This window comes from Lissotriton helveticus, chromosome 10 (genome assembly GCF_964261635.1).
Source record: "Lissotriton helveticus chromosome 10, aLisHel1.1, whole genome shotgun sequence".
Taxonomy (NCBI): domain Eukaryota; kingdom Metazoa; phylum Chordata; class Amphibia; order Caudata; family Salamandridae; genus Lissotriton; species Lissotriton helveticus.
This window is the reverse complement of record NC_136071.1, coordinates 915,577,800-915,595,332: the sequence shown is the minus strand read 5'-3', so window position 1 is coordinate 915,595,332 and position 17,533 is coordinate 915,577,800. Positions and strand designations below refer to the sequence as shown.

The following is a 17,533-nucleotide window of genomic DNA, read 5'->3' as shown; positions in this document are numbered from 1 at the left end:
ATTTGGTGGTGAGGGGGTCCTTAGTGAGGGAGAAGATCAGTTGAGTGTCATCGGCATAGGAGATTATGTTGAGGTTGTGGTGTCAGGCGACTTGTGCGAGCGGGGCCATGTAGATGTTGAACAGTGTCGGGCTGAGGGATGATCCCTGGGGTACGCCGCAGATGATCTTGGAGGCTTCGGATCAGAATGGGGGGAGGCGAACGCTCTGGGTTCAGCCAGAGAGGAAGGAGGTGGTCCATTCCAGGGCCTTGTCTCGGATCCCTGCGTCATGGAGGCGTGTGCGTATTGTGTGGTGGCAGACTGTGTCGAAGGCAGCGGAGAGGTCCAGGAGGATGAGGGCTGCGGTCTCACCATTGTCTAGCAGGGTCCTGATGTCGTCGGGGGCGGCGATGAGGGCAGTCTCGGTGCTGTGGTTGCTGCGGATCCCTGACTGGGATGAACAAAAGAACACTCTTTGCAACATTAGGATAATCAAAGACTAGGGGAAAAACATAACACTCTAATTTATACCTTGCAGTTTGTATGCAGCTCTTAGATGACAGTTAGTAGCTCACTGTTCTATGTTAGGATTTTAACTTATAAACTGCAAGTAACAAAAGGATCTCTCTGACAAAAGCAGTAGCCCACTGACCTATTTATAATATGTGCACTTTGTGAGCTGCATGGTACATGTTCTTTGCAGCTGGCACATTAACCCTCTGAGCTACCTTTCCGTGAGTCAAAACTTCCACTAGACAAAATTCTGATCTCTCTCTAGGAAGAAGATTAATCACCAGAGTCATATTGACATTTTTATTGTTGCCGAAAATTGCTGGAGGCCATGAAGGAGGCAGCAAGTGCTTTTAAAACCATAATATACTTGCAGAAATAATGTCTCCACCCAAAGTCAGCACCCGGTGCTTTCACGCCGGTTGCACCGCCCTAGAGCTGGCCCTTCCCAAAGGTCCTGCAACCTCAGTGACAGAGTCACTGTTGTTCTAAGGTGTGCTGCTTCATAGGCCTACCCGCAAGACTGGAGGTGAACGTCAGTATGTATTGTGGTGGACAAGCCTTGCAGGTTAACTTAAACTTGTCATGCTAGGGTCCACCTGCTGGTGCTAAGACACCAGGGCTTCTAAGGTCTTCCAAAGCCTTCTAATGTCTAGCACGGGAATGTGCTCCCTCAGGGGGAGTGGTCTGAGGGACTGGTCATGGAGGCTGAACCTGGTTCCCCAGTTCCAAATTCAGCAGCTCTGACCACAGTGCCACATCCTCTCCCCCACTGAGCACCATACTGCCCCACTGAGAATGACTCACATTGTCTTCAACTACAACCCAATTGTTGCCAGCTATAAACACCTGGCTGCGGCTCAATTTAAATTAAGCACTACAACTAGGAGTTCTAACTTTACTGCTCCTAAACTGAGAAAAACCTTAACTTTAAGACTTTTGGTATTTACAGAAGGCATTTAGGAGTCCTAAAGTTAGGACTCCTAACTTCTGTGAATACCGAAATGTGTAAGTGCCTTCTGTGAATACCAAAATGAGTAAGTGCCTTCTGTGAATACTAAAATGGTAGTAAGTTTAGGATTTTATCTTAAGTTAGTTCTGTGAATCGGCCCATAGTCTTTATTTATTTCTCATAGTTTTAACCTTTTATTCCTGATGCTTACTTTGGAATTACAATGTCAAAAGAATACGACACTTCCAGCAAAAGTGGTTTTCCCTTTTGGATCCATTTCACAGGGAAGCAAATAAAAGAAAGGAGAGGAAAGAGAGCGAGAGCCCCTTCTTGAAGTCACGGTTTTCAGTAAGAGAGGAACTGCTAGACAGAAAGAGAGGGAAGAAGGGAAGAGGGAAAGAGTGAGGGGGGCAGCTGAAGCGGCAGAGCACAAGTGGACACGGCCTTTGTTTTCTCTGGGCAAGGAGAAAAAAACAGAGTCCTGTTACTTCTCTGCCGCCCGCCATCATGAACGCCAGGAACGCCGTGCTTTATTTATAGGCGATGGCGATTTCTTGCATCCTGGGCATTTTCAAAATAAATAAGTAGGGGAACGGAATCTTTGTAATTTAAGAAGTAGGGGCATGCCGTGCCCTGCCGATCCCGCCCATTTTGACCACTGGATCAGACCCGTAAACTTCCTCTGTAAAAGTCAATGAATTTACAGGTAAGCTGCATGGGCTAGATGAATATTTATGTTTGTTTTAAGTTTCAAGCCACTTTCACACATTCTTCGGCTGCAAAGTGGGTAGGGGTTGTTATCTGTCTTCTCCTCATGATATTTGCCTTTTGCTGCATCATGCCTGTTCACATAGGATTTTTCTGTCAGTTGATGTCCGCTTGACTATTGTTCATGCCTTCAGAACACCCGTACCACCATCACCTTTGCTGTTGGCTTTGAGACTTCATCTTAACTCCAGAGTCAACCTTACAAACAGGACTGGACTGGGAACAGCAAGAAAGCCCTGACAATTACGGTGCACTGGGGAGTCAGTAGCTGTTGGGAAACATAACAGTGCTCTGGCGCTTTTGTTACTGGGGGCCGATATTGCTGATAAACCGGCTCCAAGTAACAACAAGCTGTTGCCCTACTTAGCGATACTTACTGTAAAGAGTGCTGTCATGTTCAATGGCCGCAGGGATGACGAGGAGCTGCTGCTTCGGGGGCCTGGACAAATCCAGCATGGAAAGGGGGGAAGAGGGCGGGGTGAAAGTACCGCAGCTGCTGCACGCAAGCCAGGATTTAAAGGAGCAGGCACTTCAAAAATGTGAAATATGTGCCATTATTTATATTAAACTGTCGACGCATACAAAAACAAACATATTTAAATTAATATAAAAATACAACGGAGTGTGTATAAACTTGCATCATGACGAGTGCATGCTGATTTTGTATAATTAACAGTGCAGCGCTCGTGACGAGCTCCATGCTAATAATGTATGCAAGTGAGCATGCTGGGCTGCAAAAAAACTAAAAAGAGTTCACCTCTGACACAATTAAAACATGAAAGCGGAGGATAACTGTGGTTAGGCAGTGCTGCTTCCTGATAAAACGGAAGTGACTTATGGAATGCACAGCCAACCAAAAGCCTGCTAAGAAGAGCCATCCACAGTTAACAAATGGCAAGCGGCAAGAGAAAGTACCCAGGAGTTTCACCCCTGATACTGATTACTTGAAGTCTCGGAGAGACAGCACATGCGCGCTGCCAAGCCGAGTCCTAAAAAGGGTTGTTGGCCTCTAAACTGCCATGCCCTAGGGTACCTGGGACTTCTAGGTAGTTTCACTCCCCCTGCCCTATTATATACTAGGGGCCTATAGGGCAGGTCATGCCAATCACAGGGGTACCCCACCATACCAACTGAGTACCCTAGTGTATGTAGGTGTTTTAACTGTATTCTAATGTGTCTCTTTCAGCATAGCATTGGCCCTGGCCCTGGTTAGGCAGAGCCCAGGGTCAGTAAGAGTCAGTTACCACCAGTACCATTCAGCAAAAAAGTTGGGGGGTGCCAAGCACAGGATGACTTTGCAACACTTATCCAATCTTGAAGTTACGCTGTCTATTTGACAACTAAGGGCATTCATATTCTGGTCTATTGGCTCAAGGATCTGCTGCATGCTTTGGAGCAGGGTTTTCAAGTCTGCCAACCTGTGTTTCCACCCCTTCCATTTCTTGCTCCTGGTCTAGTGGCTGTGCCCTCTTGGTCTCAAATGCAAGCTGCTGTTGTTTGGGGTAATTGGTTTTCCCTCTGTCACCCAGCGTGGTTTAGTGGAATGAGATTGTGGTCATCGTAGTACATCAATACCTTCACCAAGTCCCACTGCATCTTGCTTGCTTTGAGTATTACTATGGAAGGTCAAGTTTAACCACTGCAGCCCCACATGACCCATCACATGAGGCAGCAGTGGCAGTGTTAGTCTTTGCCCTTTTTGGCCCCAAACTTTTTGCATTCTCCTAGACTTTTTTGTGACATGGTGTTAGTTGTTTTAGGCCTCTAGGCACTTTAGCACTGTGGTCCAGTGTGAAGTGTGCGCACTCTCTGGGTAAACAACGTTTACAACGCGGTGTTTACACCGCAGTGACTTTACAACGGTGTCATTACAACGCAAGTCGTTACTACGACTTGCGCTGGATGGTGCTGTTGGGCAAGGAATGTTGTAATTTTATATTCCAACACCTTCCCTACTGTTACGTGGACTGGTGTTGGAATATAAAATTATAATATTCCAAAATCCAGCACCTACAGCGCAAGTCGTTGTAACGACTTGCGTTGTAATGCCCGCGTTGTCATGTACCGCGAACTAAAAGATCGCGTTGTACTGACATACATCCCACTCTCTGTGTTACATTGGTGGAATTGGCCTACCCTCCCATAGGAAAGCATTGGGGATTCCCTGATCAGTGTGTGTCAGTGGTAATTCATGGTATGGGAGGACTCCATGAAAATGTTCTCTCTTCTGGTGCTGAACCTGCAGGGGAAACATCACTTACAACGCAACTTTTACCACGCAGTGCCTTTACATCACAACCATTACAACGCAAACCATTACAACGCATTGCGCTGGGGGGCGCTCTAGGATAGGGAATAGGTTAATTTACTATCCAATAACCTTCCCTAGTGTCCACGGGGACTGGAGTTGGAATAGTAAATTAAACTATTCACTATCCAGCGCCCAAAAGCACTATGCGTTGTAATGGTATGCGTTGTAAAAACTGCGTTGTAAAAGCATGCGATGTAAAAGCATGCGTTGTAATGTCGTACATCCACCTGCAGGGGCGTGCTGCTGCTGGGGCCCAGGAGGAATAGCCACGAGGGCTTGCCTCCCTGGGCCCAGCATTGCCCCCTTGGCCTCTAAGGACTTTCTGGGAACACTTGCGCCCTGGGAGCGCTGTTCTTCTTATTTTCCCTCTCATTTAAACAGTGGGTGCCCGCCCCACATGGCCGCCTCATATTTATTTTTAATTCGATCGCCCACCCCGCGTTCTCTGCCTTTGCGGGAGACTACCCCGTGTTCTTCTTTTAAAAATCACCTCCGCCGGTACAAGCAGGAAGTCTGTTAAGGCTGTGCCTGTCCGTAGGTGTGGCTTCCGGGAGGAAGGGGAAGCCACGCGTGTAGTGAAGTCCCGGCCGGAGATCTGTCTGGAGCCTCGCAGGCTCCATGTAGAAGTCCCAGGTCCCAGGAGGGGGCCTGGGTGAAGTGAGGAGAGGTGTGGCAGTTGATCGGCGGGGCTCCCATGAGAGGAGGGAAGCCCCTCGCAGCCAGAGGAGTGCAGAGTTTACCCCCGCAGAGAGGAGACCGGGCGAAGAGAGGCTGGAACAGAGTCCTGCCCCCAGAGCCGGTGAGTTAGGGCTCCGGAGGCGGTGGAGGGGGGCGGTCCCACCAGAGAGCGGGCCGCTCCAATGTTGTTGCCATTTGTTCTTAGAGGGCCCAGAGGGGCCCGTGCTTTTCCCAGTGTCAAAGCCTATTTTCTGAGCGGACACGCCATTGTGGGCCACTCCAACAAGGGAGCAAGTTTATTTAAAAGCCCCGTGGGGGCCCAGAGGGCACCATTGTGCCAGGCCTCTTTGCAAAGATGGTTACAGTTTCCCCGCTTGACAGCGGGCAACTGCAATGATGGGGCAAGTTGATTTGAAGAGGCACAGATGTGCCAGGGCCCCTTCACTTGGTGTTCTCAGCTGCGCTGCACCAGCGTGGGCAGCTACCACGTTTTGCATATTGGTCAGAGGGCATAGTGAGTGCCCAGACCCACGTTTGACATCACATTAGGCCACATTTCTTTGGGGGCATTTTAAAGGAGATAGGAGTGTGATGCACTCCTCTGCCCCAGCGCAATGGCACACTTTGGATTCTGCTGCCTTGGCAGCAGCCTAGACATTTTGGACATAGGGCATTAGAGCCCCATTGAGAAGGCCAATTGGCCAGGGGGACTGTTAGGTTTGTAGGGCGCCAGGCCCTAATGGTATTTATGTTGTGCTAGGAAATGTAATTCATGTCCTGAGAGTTATGCACTGTGATTTATGCCTCTACTGTGGTTTATGTTATGAGGTTTTGCATATGGTGATTTATGCTGTGGGGTTATTGTCTAATGCGTTTAGACTTATGAGATGATTGCATAATGTGTTTATGCTGGTGAGGGTGGCACAGAATGTATTTCACGCCTAAATGTGATACTGTGCATAATATGGTTTATGTTACAGGATGATGCTGAGTACAGTGTTTGCCAGTGATTACTGGTTGTACGTTTATGATATGTCCTATATTTACTATGTTCACTTTGTGATGGTTCTGACAGTGGTCCGGTTGGCCCTGTCAGGTGTATATAATCCCTTGCAGATATTACCTAGTGCCAGGTGGCACAATGTATATGATGTGATTACTATTCTAATGTGTTATGAGAATACAAAGGCTATAATACAAAGGCTATTTTTGATATAGCCTTGTGTGGAGTTCCTTTTGTGGTGTGCCTGGTATGTTGTTGCTGTGTGCGTGTGCAAACGCTTTACACATTGCCTCCAGGATAAACCTGACTGCTCTTGCCAAGCTACCAAAGGGTGAGCAGGGGTTATCTTTGGCATGTAACTCCCTTGCCCTGACTAGAGTGGTGGTCTCTACCTGGCGTTGGCGCAAGCCTTAGCCAACCAGAGATCCCATTTCTAAAACACAGCATTATGTATTGTCTCTATTGCATTTAGTATCTATACACTTCATGAGCCGTCCCTTTTGTACCTGGGTGATGCTAGCCTTGACGAGCATGCGCTTCTCCCTTAGATGGTGTGCTCAGGGCTCCCTTTCCCCACTTGCGCCTCTCCTTTATAGTGCCATCGTCTCCATTGCTCAAAGAACGCTTGCCCATAGAAGCCACTGGCTAAATAGGGATGACCCAAAACCTGTTTCTGTATATTCTGTATTGTATTTTATGTGAGATGAAAGGTCTGTTTGTAGTGTGTGGTGAGTGTTAGCATGGTGGGCAAATGAGCAGTTAAAAGAATGAAGCCTGAGCTTGCACTCAGTAGTTTGGAGGAGGGGAAATGCCTTGTTCCAAGAATGGTAAATGTGGGACAAGAATGTATGTGTGCTGTAAAGTGCAGCACGCATGGAAAGATAGATAAATGTGGAGGCTTTTTAAAGTTACTACTCTTTATTGCATGCCTCAAGGAGAAATTATTTTTGGGTGCAAATCCCAGTCTACTCTTCCCCTCCAATGCTCTACCTCCTCTCCTAAAAAGTGAAAAAGGTTTCTAGGCTGACAAGCCTGCTCCAAGCTGCATGCATGCCGAAAGAAATGTCTACAGGGTGCTTCTTTGAGGTCGGCTTAAGAACAAGGAGAGTTTCAAGTGTTTTTTTTGTTAGGGGATGCTGCTATTGAAGTCAAGGGAATTACATGCTTTTCTTATAGAGCTGCAAGTTGGAAATAGTCCAAATATATGCTTAAATTGTAAATGTTGTGAAAGCCGTAGAGCGACTTATTTCTCTCCCCATCACCTAATAAAGGGTTAATACCCAAAAATGTATACATTCATGATATGCCATGGGTTGATCAAACAAAGTCTGAAGTTTTCTCAAGCACCCCCTATAGTACGAAACATCAAGGAGAACAAGAAAATGTTGTCTTTATCTGTTCTTAGTGATTGACCAATGTGTTTTCCTTATCCTCTGATCATTTTATCTGTGCAATATGCTTATTTTATTGCAATGTCCCAGGGCAATCCCTGTTACCATATTAATCAGCACATGTAGGAAACTGAGTTACCGGTTGGGCGGGGTGAAACAGTATCCACAATTCCTGTCAGGGTGAAGTCACAAGAAACCCCAAATTAACCTGTGTTTAACCCTCTGGTTATTTAAGCAGCACTTCAAACAGTAATAAAGTGAGAACATGACACAAGAAAAATGCCACATGAATTAAAAAAAATAGAATCCAATTTAATGAATTCTGTGGGGCCAAAATGACAATATCCAATTTAAAGATTTGAGTGAAAACAATGCTTAAGAGGTGAAAGCACCAAATGTGGTTATCTGGTTGTGCCAGACTGTGATAAAGTCACGAGTTGAGGCAGATTGCAATGGAGTGCAGTCTGGATACAGAGTCCAAGTTAGGCTCGCTGGACAAAATACTTTCAATCCCTGCTATGGAGTGTTGCAAGATCCTGAGTTGAGGATGCATCATGCAGCTGTAGTTCTAAAGAAGTTGCTGTCTGAGAAGTGGGGTCTCATATGAAAGATGTGTTGTGGAGTTGCGGTCCGGATGAAGCTGTTGATAGGGCTTGTGATGCGAGGTCCTGTGTCGTCATTTAGGATGCTGTATATAATGGCTTGCTTTGTGTTGTCCTGCGTCAGGGATGCGACACTCAACAGCGGTTCTTCAGAGTTGTGATACAAGGACCTACAACAGTGATGCATTGTGCAGTGCGGTTCCAATGCATTATTGAAAGTTATCACTTATTAAATGCAATAAGGTAACCCAATGTTAATATGTTATAGGGAGTGAGCACACAAACCTTAGCACTAGTTAGCAGTGGTAAAGTGCACAGAGTCATAAGGCCAAAAACATGATAGCAGCAAAAAAAATGGCGGAGGAAGGCATAACGTTTGGGAGAGGCCAAACCCAAAAGGTGACACATCCCACAACGCAAAAGTGTCATAAGTAACAATTTCAATACAACACTGGTTGTACTGCAAGGGCATAAGCTTTTCACGTGCATTCCACCTCAGCTGAAAAACAGTAACAATAATCTTTTAGGTTGTACAAAATAGGATATAATGCAAGTATACGGTACAGCATGCTTGTCAATCAAATGAGAATTTACAGATGTGCAGCCTAGGTTTGAACAATTTTACTCATTCAACCCATGAATTTTTCTTTTATTAAGGAAGTCCTTCTGTTGAGCCTGGAACAACCTGCATTGTCCTTAATCCTGGTAAAGGAGCAAAATGGGAAAGTAAAGAGTGTTTACAGAAACTCGGATATATCTGCAAAAAAGGAAATGCCACAACTACTGCTGCAATTTTCCCTACAGGTACATATGTAAATTATTTAAAAGATGAATGATAATAGGGCTTCTGTAGTCATGGTTAGGTCGGAGATCCCATTGAAAAGGCATTTTTTGCTTTCTTTAGCACATTGACACCGGCTCTTGTGAGGGCCCCCTTGGGGAATTCCCCATCAATACAATAATATTTAAAGCAATATTTGTATTTGGGCTTAGCAAATTCCACGCTAAAGTGCTGGTCATTGGGTGCAGGATTCACAAATCTAGTATAACACAAATTATGGTTTGCATTGCTGTTGTGCAAGTTTTCCATCAGGCTCCTCACCATAACACTTAAATATTTCAGTGTTTTTTCCATTTTAATTGGTAATCATAGCTGCACTTTAACTTTTTTATGCTGATATTTAATGGTGTATAGCATGACTGTAGTTTGGTTAAGTCAGAGTTTTGTTTCGCTAATAACTTTGGTACCATCTGTCACATCTGCATGAAATGTTCTAAAAAATTATTTTTGAGAAGTTAGTTTTGACCTCGCAGGTTTTGTATAGATCTGTCTAAGAGTGGAAGGCTCAAAAAAGCAGGTTTTATGGCAACTATACTATTTTTTTAGTGAGAATTTCTTAACTTTGTATGACTAAAAATATATGCCAACCATACCTCTATGTTAACTTTAGTTTTTTTAGGGAATGCCTTTGTTTAAAAAAAACGTAATTTTAATATAAACACGTGTTTGATTTATACATTGACACTTTACACCCTGCAGCCACTGTGTGGCTGATACATCAGCTTCAGCAGCATTAAGAGCTCTGCATTGGCTCCCATTGCACAAAAGAATTCTTTTTAAATTGCTTCTTACCGTTTTTAAATCTATGCAAAACACAGGTCCCCGCTACTTTACACATCGTTTTGTGCGTTATAATCCTCCGCGATGTCTGAGATCATCTGGGACAAACCTCATCCTGATTCCCAGATTTAAATATCAAACCAAGGGTGGGAAAACTTTCACTGTCTTGGCAGCCAAGGCATGGAATAACCTACCAGTTAGCCTCAGACTGACTGAAAAGGAGGGTCTTTTCAGAAAACTCCTCAAGACATGGGTGTACAAACAATCAGATACCTCCGTACTGGCAGCCATTTAGTCTCATCCTTTCACCTGCTTCATTTTTCATCAACCTACTGTTCGCAAGCTTAGCGCCAAGATGCTCCCCTGGGAGCGAATGTTCGCGCTTTATAAAAATACATAAATATCAAATTGATAGCTGCACCCCTGTACCCCGTTGGCATACTATTTAAATATTTTGTAAGTACATTTTCACACATTTATGTGCCCTGCACTGGAGATTACTTATCTATGCCCCTAGCACTTTTCCAGTCTCACTATATCCCATATTAGTAACTTGTCTGCCCTGCTGTCCTTGTTTAACTCGTGTTATCACCCCTATTATTCCTCTTTGTGGACCCGTGATACAACTGGGATTTTCCTACTTTACTTTAAGCATGTGTTTGTACTCCCAAGTAACTAGCAGCCTTATATGTACCCCCTATAAACCTATATGTTCTGAAACAAACCTACATTGCATCAGTGGCAGCCGTCACAGATCGAGGGTGGTGGGGGATGGGTGCGGGGGAGCAACTGGGGAAGGAGATTGTAAACATTTTTTTCTTTAAAACCACTTGCCTTATCGCCTTGTCCTTCGTCTCAGCTCTGCCGGACTAGGGCCAGGAACAAGAACCAAATGGCACACCCAAGCTTCCCTGATCAATCACAGCGTTGCAATGCAGCGTTGGGCTTGGTAAGCACCCAGGCTTCCCTGACCAATCACAATGCTGTAATGCAGCATTGTGATTGATCTGCGTGCTATGGTTCGGCACTCAGACAGGGACTGGGAGTCTGGGCATGTTCTCCATACATGCTGTAATGCAGCCTGCGTGGAGAACATGCAAAGTGCACATTAATGTTTGGCCGGCCCAGAGGACCAGTCAAACGTTCATGTGCACTTGGAGTGGGCAAACCACTCTTCCCCCTGCTCCTCTGTCATGGGAGCAGCCATGCCCCGCCTGTTACAGCATGATAACATAAATTGATAATAACCCCGAGTTATTATCATTTTATGTTTCCTTTCTTTCACTGCTTCAAAGCAGTGGGGCGACGCTCCTCCGCCTCTGCATTGCATATGTCTGGTCTAGAGTCTTAAAGGAAAAATGCATCTATGCAGGGACCTGTGTGATCACGGAGGGTCCATGCAGCCTCTCATTCTTCTGAGCTCTATAAAATGCGTACCATTAAGATGGGTAAAAATACAGATCGGTAATCTCAGCACCAAGATACCTTTTGGGGTGAACATGTGTTTTACGAATGCATTTGATATGTCTGTTATTTGCTTTGAGAGAAAAATGCTGCAGGAAATCGATGTATCTCTTAGAAATAATTTGTCACACATAGGGAGAAGTTGTGCAGTGTTCTCAGATAGTTCTTCTAACTAAATGAAACTGATACAGGAAGGCAGTTTACTTCCTTTGTCTTTTTTAAGTGGTACACACTAATTTTTACATTAAAAAATAGAGATGACTGTCATATTTCCTTTTTTCTTTCGGTTCGAAAATTATGGATAAATAATTATTAAGCTGTGAGGTTGTTCCTTAAAGTAACTTATTGGTATTGATGTATTTTGTTTCTGATCATGTTCATGAAATGTAGCCAATTGAGTGCATTAGCTTATGTGAATTGTTCATGAATTTCCATGATATGCCTTACCACACTTTTCCTCCACTTTAGAACTCTCTCGAGAAGACACTTGGCACCCTTCACGTTTACTATCGCCCTTTCCTCAAGCAATCAATAACAGGAGTTAGTTGTGGTTCTGTACTGTACGGTACAACAGGTCTTCTTGCATATATTTGATAATGTTTCTGTAAGTAGCGGGGTGTACATGCTGGATGGTAAGATGTTTTCCATTCCCATCGAATTCCTCGGTTCACCACTATGTAACTGTGAGATTTGACTGCTTTTCATTAATATTTGAGGCTTGCTAGACAATATGGTTAAGGAAAGTTTGCTTCTATATCGCTTACAATTCACACTTCCTTAGATTTTCGAGGATTCCTACTCTCCAGAAAGGTGTGGAGATGCTAGAAATTCCTGTAGGCTGTTCAGAACGAGGGACAAAACTATACCGCATTTCAAATGTCAATGGCAAATAGAAAATCCAAAACTCTTCAAATGTGAACTCAAGGTTTAACTGTATGCCTCGATTGTGACATGGCCACCCATATCTGTGGTCTGATATTGAATGTTGTGTGCTATAAATGGCAGGCAGCTCAGATACTGGACCACATTGCATAGGACAAAATCATGCCCTACTTTTAGAAAATACACGATCTCTTGTTCATAATGGGTCTCAATTTCTCCAGAGTACAGATTCAGGGGGTAGCACCCTAATCTGCTCTGCAAGGGGACCTTAATTACAAATTTTGGGCACAGCCTGAGAGATACATGCCTTCTTTTGAGGAGGGTATTGATGCCCTACCAAAAGTATGCTGATTTAGGCATTTCAGTCCTCCAGAATTCAGGAGCAGGAATCCTTTTGGAAGTGGTACTATAGCGGAGGGCAATCAGGTGGTGGGGGGTGGGGGTGGGGGGCTCCTATCTGTCAATCTCAGTGAGCTGAAATGGTCCCGCAGACAATGGGCCTCATTTTTGGTCAAGAACATAAGGAGTGAATAGCTGGCTTTCCTAGCACAAGGAGTTTTATGCTGTGGACAGTACCCACTACCTGCATTTCAGCTCCTCTGTCTGAGCAGATCAGGGTGGTAGCCTCGGCACCCCCTCCTTTGGGTGTGGGAGAGGGGGTGTCTGAGTTAGCCCATGCTCACTAAACATCATTTTTATTTAAGGTACAAAAAAACCACTGAATGCGATGGTGGGATTCCAAGTACAAGGCAGGCATTTCTCCAGCCTCTACCCAACATCTCCCTCGTTGTCTTCACACTGCAGGGAGTCAGATTTATGGAGAAAGTGCTAATATGTCCCCTCAATGAAAAACAACTAGGAGATTTGGTGGAGCCAGGCCTGTGCTAGGAGAGACCTGCTCAACCATTTAGAATCCCAGTTGTCTATGGTGCTTTCCCATCTTCTCCTAGGTGGGCATACAGCATATAGACAGGCGCCCCAGTGATCACCTCGTCAGGGACAGAAAAGACTGGCTAAGCCATGTGTGGTGGGGAAGTTGTCCCCTGTGCCTAAGGTTAACCCCCCCATGTATTTTCTCACTGGTGTCCAGTGGTGCTTTCGTCTCCTCTGGGATAAGGGGGAGAAGGGGTGAGGGGAAATGGGTGCAAACATATTGCTGATCAACCTGGAGATGAGGGTGGGTTAAACCTTTTTTTTGGCTGTCAGGTTAAGGGGAGTTAATCCCTATTACACTGGAGTTGTTTCAAATCTCTTTGGATCTTCTGCTCTTAAGAGGTGGTTGTTGGGGAACACCCTGCAATCACCCTTCCTGGAGGGCAACAGCTGTTTTCACTGCTAGGGGAAGGGGGTGTTTCACCCCCTGTGCCGGCAGTTTTTTTTTATTTAGGAGTTTTATATAGCACTGGCCAGACCCGAAGGTATTGGAGTGCTTTACAACATTTGCCAAATGACAGTCGAGTATACAAAGAGTGGTAACAGTAAGAGTGACGTAAGTCGACTCCTATGCAAGTGCTGTGCTCCCCTATTTTTATCTCTTAGTGTTAACCTTGTGTCTAATGGTCTGTTTCTCTCTTCTTCGGGTGATATGGGAAACAGTACACCAATAACACACCCAGGGAGAGGCAAAGTTCTTTGGTATAGGAAAGTCACTCCCTATGCTGGAGGGGTGTTAGCCCATTTATTTATTGAACTGCTGGTGTTGCTCGGGGTCGCTCAACCAAAGCAGGAATTCTTTCAGACAAGATATTGTTGCAAGGAGAAGACTGAATGTATAAGGCGTTAGAAACAGCAGGGTTGCTCATGTAGTGCCCAAAAAGAAAACCTTAGCACTTAGCATATGTTTCACAGAAAATGTTTCCGCGAAAGGAATGTGAATCAGATTTGCTGGAGCAGGGCATCATTTATAATTTCTGGACAAAGTTTTGATAAATACCAAATCAAATGTAGGGGTTCCATAACAATATGCCCCTGTGCCATCAAAAATGTTAAAAATACAAACTGCCACAGAGAAATTATTAATATATGGATTAAATTCACTTTACAAAGATAAAGCGAAAAAGTTCCTAGGCTCAATGGCATTATGTGAAGGAAGCCAGAGCGTAACAACAAGTTGGGTTGAAGCAATGGGGAGAAATGCTTCAACATATTCTCCATTCTTATTTTAAAATTAGGACAAAGGACTTGATGAGGCACGTAGTCATTACTGAGTCTGACATTTGCCCAGACCTTTTGGTTTTACTAAAATGTTATGTATAATATACTTACCTAAAGGGAACTTCACCCACCTCTCTTTCTTTGGTCTGTTCTTGTGTCATTCTCATTTTACTTTCAACCATTACAGCACATAGCATAGGACAATGGGTCAGCCTACTTCAGCCACTGGTTAACATCAGTTTGATAACTGCATATTGCTCTCTCACAATGAGCACATCCGCACACAAGGTAGTTCTGTTCAGTGCCAGTGGTTTTTGTTGTTTGTACTTTATAATTACTTTAGTGTTGCCTTTGTGCTTGGAGACTGAGGGCAAACCAGCCTACATTCCATCTATATCAGTTCCTGTCTCCTGCCAATGCTGTTGTAAATTCCTTCCATCTCAAAACTTTTTTTTTTTTTAGGTCTTTATTACTCAAGATCTTTAAATGTTCCTAAAATTATGTGTATTACACAGTCACTTACAGGGGTTTTAAGTCACACTCCATCTATATGTCTGTATTTGTGTTGTTCAAAATTTTCTCTAACCCACTCGAGCACGCTAAAAGGGACAATGCATCAGCTCATTTCAGCCATTGGCTAACTTCAGTATCAGTTATGGCATACTTCCCTTTCACTATCCTGCAAATATTATCAACATTGTAGTAGACCACGCAACTAGCATTTTGTCTTCAGAATTGACCCCTAATCACACAACCCCACATCATTGGAATTGACCAGTGCTAAAAGTGTTGTGCTAGCATGCAGGAATTCTTTTGCCAGTTTGCAGGCATTGTTGCACTTGAGCAAAAATGATTTTAGCTTCAGGGAACTATAGATGTTGGTTCTCCTATCTTATTGGAATCCAAAGTTACCATTCTCAGTGCTCAGACCTCTTGGCACTTGCAACTCCAAACAGAAAGCCAGTTATTGTACCAATTGCAGGTAAGTTACCTGTTGGACTTGGCCCTTTCTGCAGGGTCATCCTCAGATGTTTGATAACCAGTGCTAAAGTGCTTGTGCTCAAATTGGCTTATACCCAATTTGCATATTTAATTTACTTGTAAGTCCAAAGTAAAGTGGCACAACCTATATCCAGGGCATGCAAATTAAATGCTACGAGTGGGCCTGAAACACTGCTTTTGCCACCTGCTTAAGTAGTACTGTAAACATATCTCATGTCTGCCATTGCAGTGTGTGTCTGTACAGTTTTAAACTGCAAATTCGACCTCACAAAATAAACCTTTTGCATATAAGTCACCCTTGGGCTTAGCCCTAAACAACCCACAGGCAGGGTGCAGTGTACTTAAAAAGTTGGACATGTACTTTTAAGTTTTGCATGTCCTGGTAGTGAAAATATCATAAGGTCATGTTTCACTTCTCCAAGACCTAGCTCTCCCATAAGATAACATTGGAGTTACCTTATTAAATTTTATAAGTGTAATTTCCAAATAGGTGCAGGTAACCAGTCCTATTTGTTGCCATTGAATTGTAATAGAAAATCCTAACTTATGGTGAAGTAGGATTTTAAATTTCAATTTTGACAAGGCCCCATTCAGAAAGTTGAAAAGTTGAAATGTTCCTGCCTTAGTCATATGGTGCCTGCAGCCTGTCTCTCAGTCACATGACTAGGTGTTTGTGACAGTTAGACTTTGTGTATTCCTCCTAGACAGCCACTCGCAATGGGGAGCTTAGAGGTGCCTGGATAAGCCATCACTGGCAGGATGGGAGGGAGGTGCTCGGTCCAACCCGAGCTACACTTAAATAGGCTGTGTCCTGCTTCCACACTTTTAGAAATGGGGTCTCTATTAGGCAGAGATTTGCACCCTGTCGAAGTAGGGACCACCACTCTAGTCGGGGTAAGTCAGATATTCACCCTAAATTAACCTGTGCTCACCTTCTTGTAACTTGTGACGGAGCAGGTAGGCTTAACTTAGGTGGCAAGGCAGCATGTAACGTATTAGTGTAACACTTAAATTACAGTAAATTAATGAAAACACTAGAAAAAAACTCCACACAGATTTAGAAAATAGAGAATATATATCTGATTTATACAACACCAAAACAACAAAAAATTCAATAAGTATACGTAAAGGTATGAATCTTTAAAGATTAAATGTGAAAACTGTGCTTAGAAGTCACTAACTGTCCAAAGGTTATTTGAGGTTGTGAGGGTCCAGTGCAATTCAAAGTTCAGTCCCACTGCGATGGTGGGCAGGCTGGCTACATGACCCAGATAGGTTTGCCTTAAGAAATACCTTGGATGGAGCTTTCTTTGGTGTCAAGAGTTCACTGCATCGTCGCCTAGCCACAAGGAGGGGATCCGCGCCCTCATCGACTGTTGAAATGAATGGAAAGCGGAGTCATCGAGCAGCCTCTGTGTTACCGCCGAGCCGCGCAGGCTGTGGATTCTTCATTGTCAAGCAGCCTCTGCATAGGCGGCCAATGCACCGGAAATTCTCGCTCAGTTGAAGCAATGCGCCGATTTTAGAAGAAATCAGCTGCAGACCTACCGCTGAGGACCAGGACCAGAGGGGGACCCAAAGGCAAGGGTAGGACTCACAGATGGCAGGGCCAAGCAGCACCAGCAGGAAGTCTTTTGTGTCCCTGAGACTTCAGAAAAACAGAAGGCACGCCAGCAAGCCCCTGGAGTCCCTCCGGGTTCAAGGGAAATGGTTGCACTCCTTGTCCTCGGCAGGGTTGAGATCAGCAGGCAGCAGGGCAGCTCAGCAAAGCAGAGAAGCAGTTCCTCAGAGCAGTCAGTCACAACAAGGTGCCAATCATTTCAGCACAGCAGCCTTTACTCCAACAGAGTTCTTCCCAAGTTAAGTAGTGTACTGATTTGATAGGGACAAAGCCCTAGTACTTATACCCAAAAGTGACTTTGATGTAGGGGGAGAATTCAAAAGATTCCTCTGTAGTGCACAAGGACCCCTTCACCCCAGTCCTGTCTGCCAGGCTACGTGTGGGTAGTAGTCAGTCCCTTTGTGTGAGGAAGGACATATCCTATTCAGATGTGAGTATAAGCCCCCTCTCCCCCTTCCTGCTCAGGTAGGTTATCAGTATACAGCTGAATATAGATGAATCCCCTGTCATACCCAGCCCTTCCTGTGTTGGGACTGCCCGGAGGGAATGCACAAAGTGTAGCTGTCACCCAGTCCAGATGTGTATTGGAGACAGG

The 17,533-nt window shown here is 44.6% G+C and overlaps 1 protein-coding gene across 1 annotated transcript in view; it reads left to right on the top strand.

Annotated features, from left to right (window-relative positions):
- Positions 1 to 17,533, top strand: part of LOC144784639 (macrophage mannose receptor 1-like) — a 949,320-nt gene that overhangs the window by 114,620 nt on the left and 817,167 nt on the right. Inside the window, exon 6 of the mRNA XM_078663568.1 lies at positions 8,852 to 8,998. Within this exon, the coding sequence (XP_078519694.1) occupies positions 8,852 to 8,998 (147 nt within the window). The remainder of the gene's footprint in view (positions 1 to 8,851; positions 8,999 to 17,533) is intronic.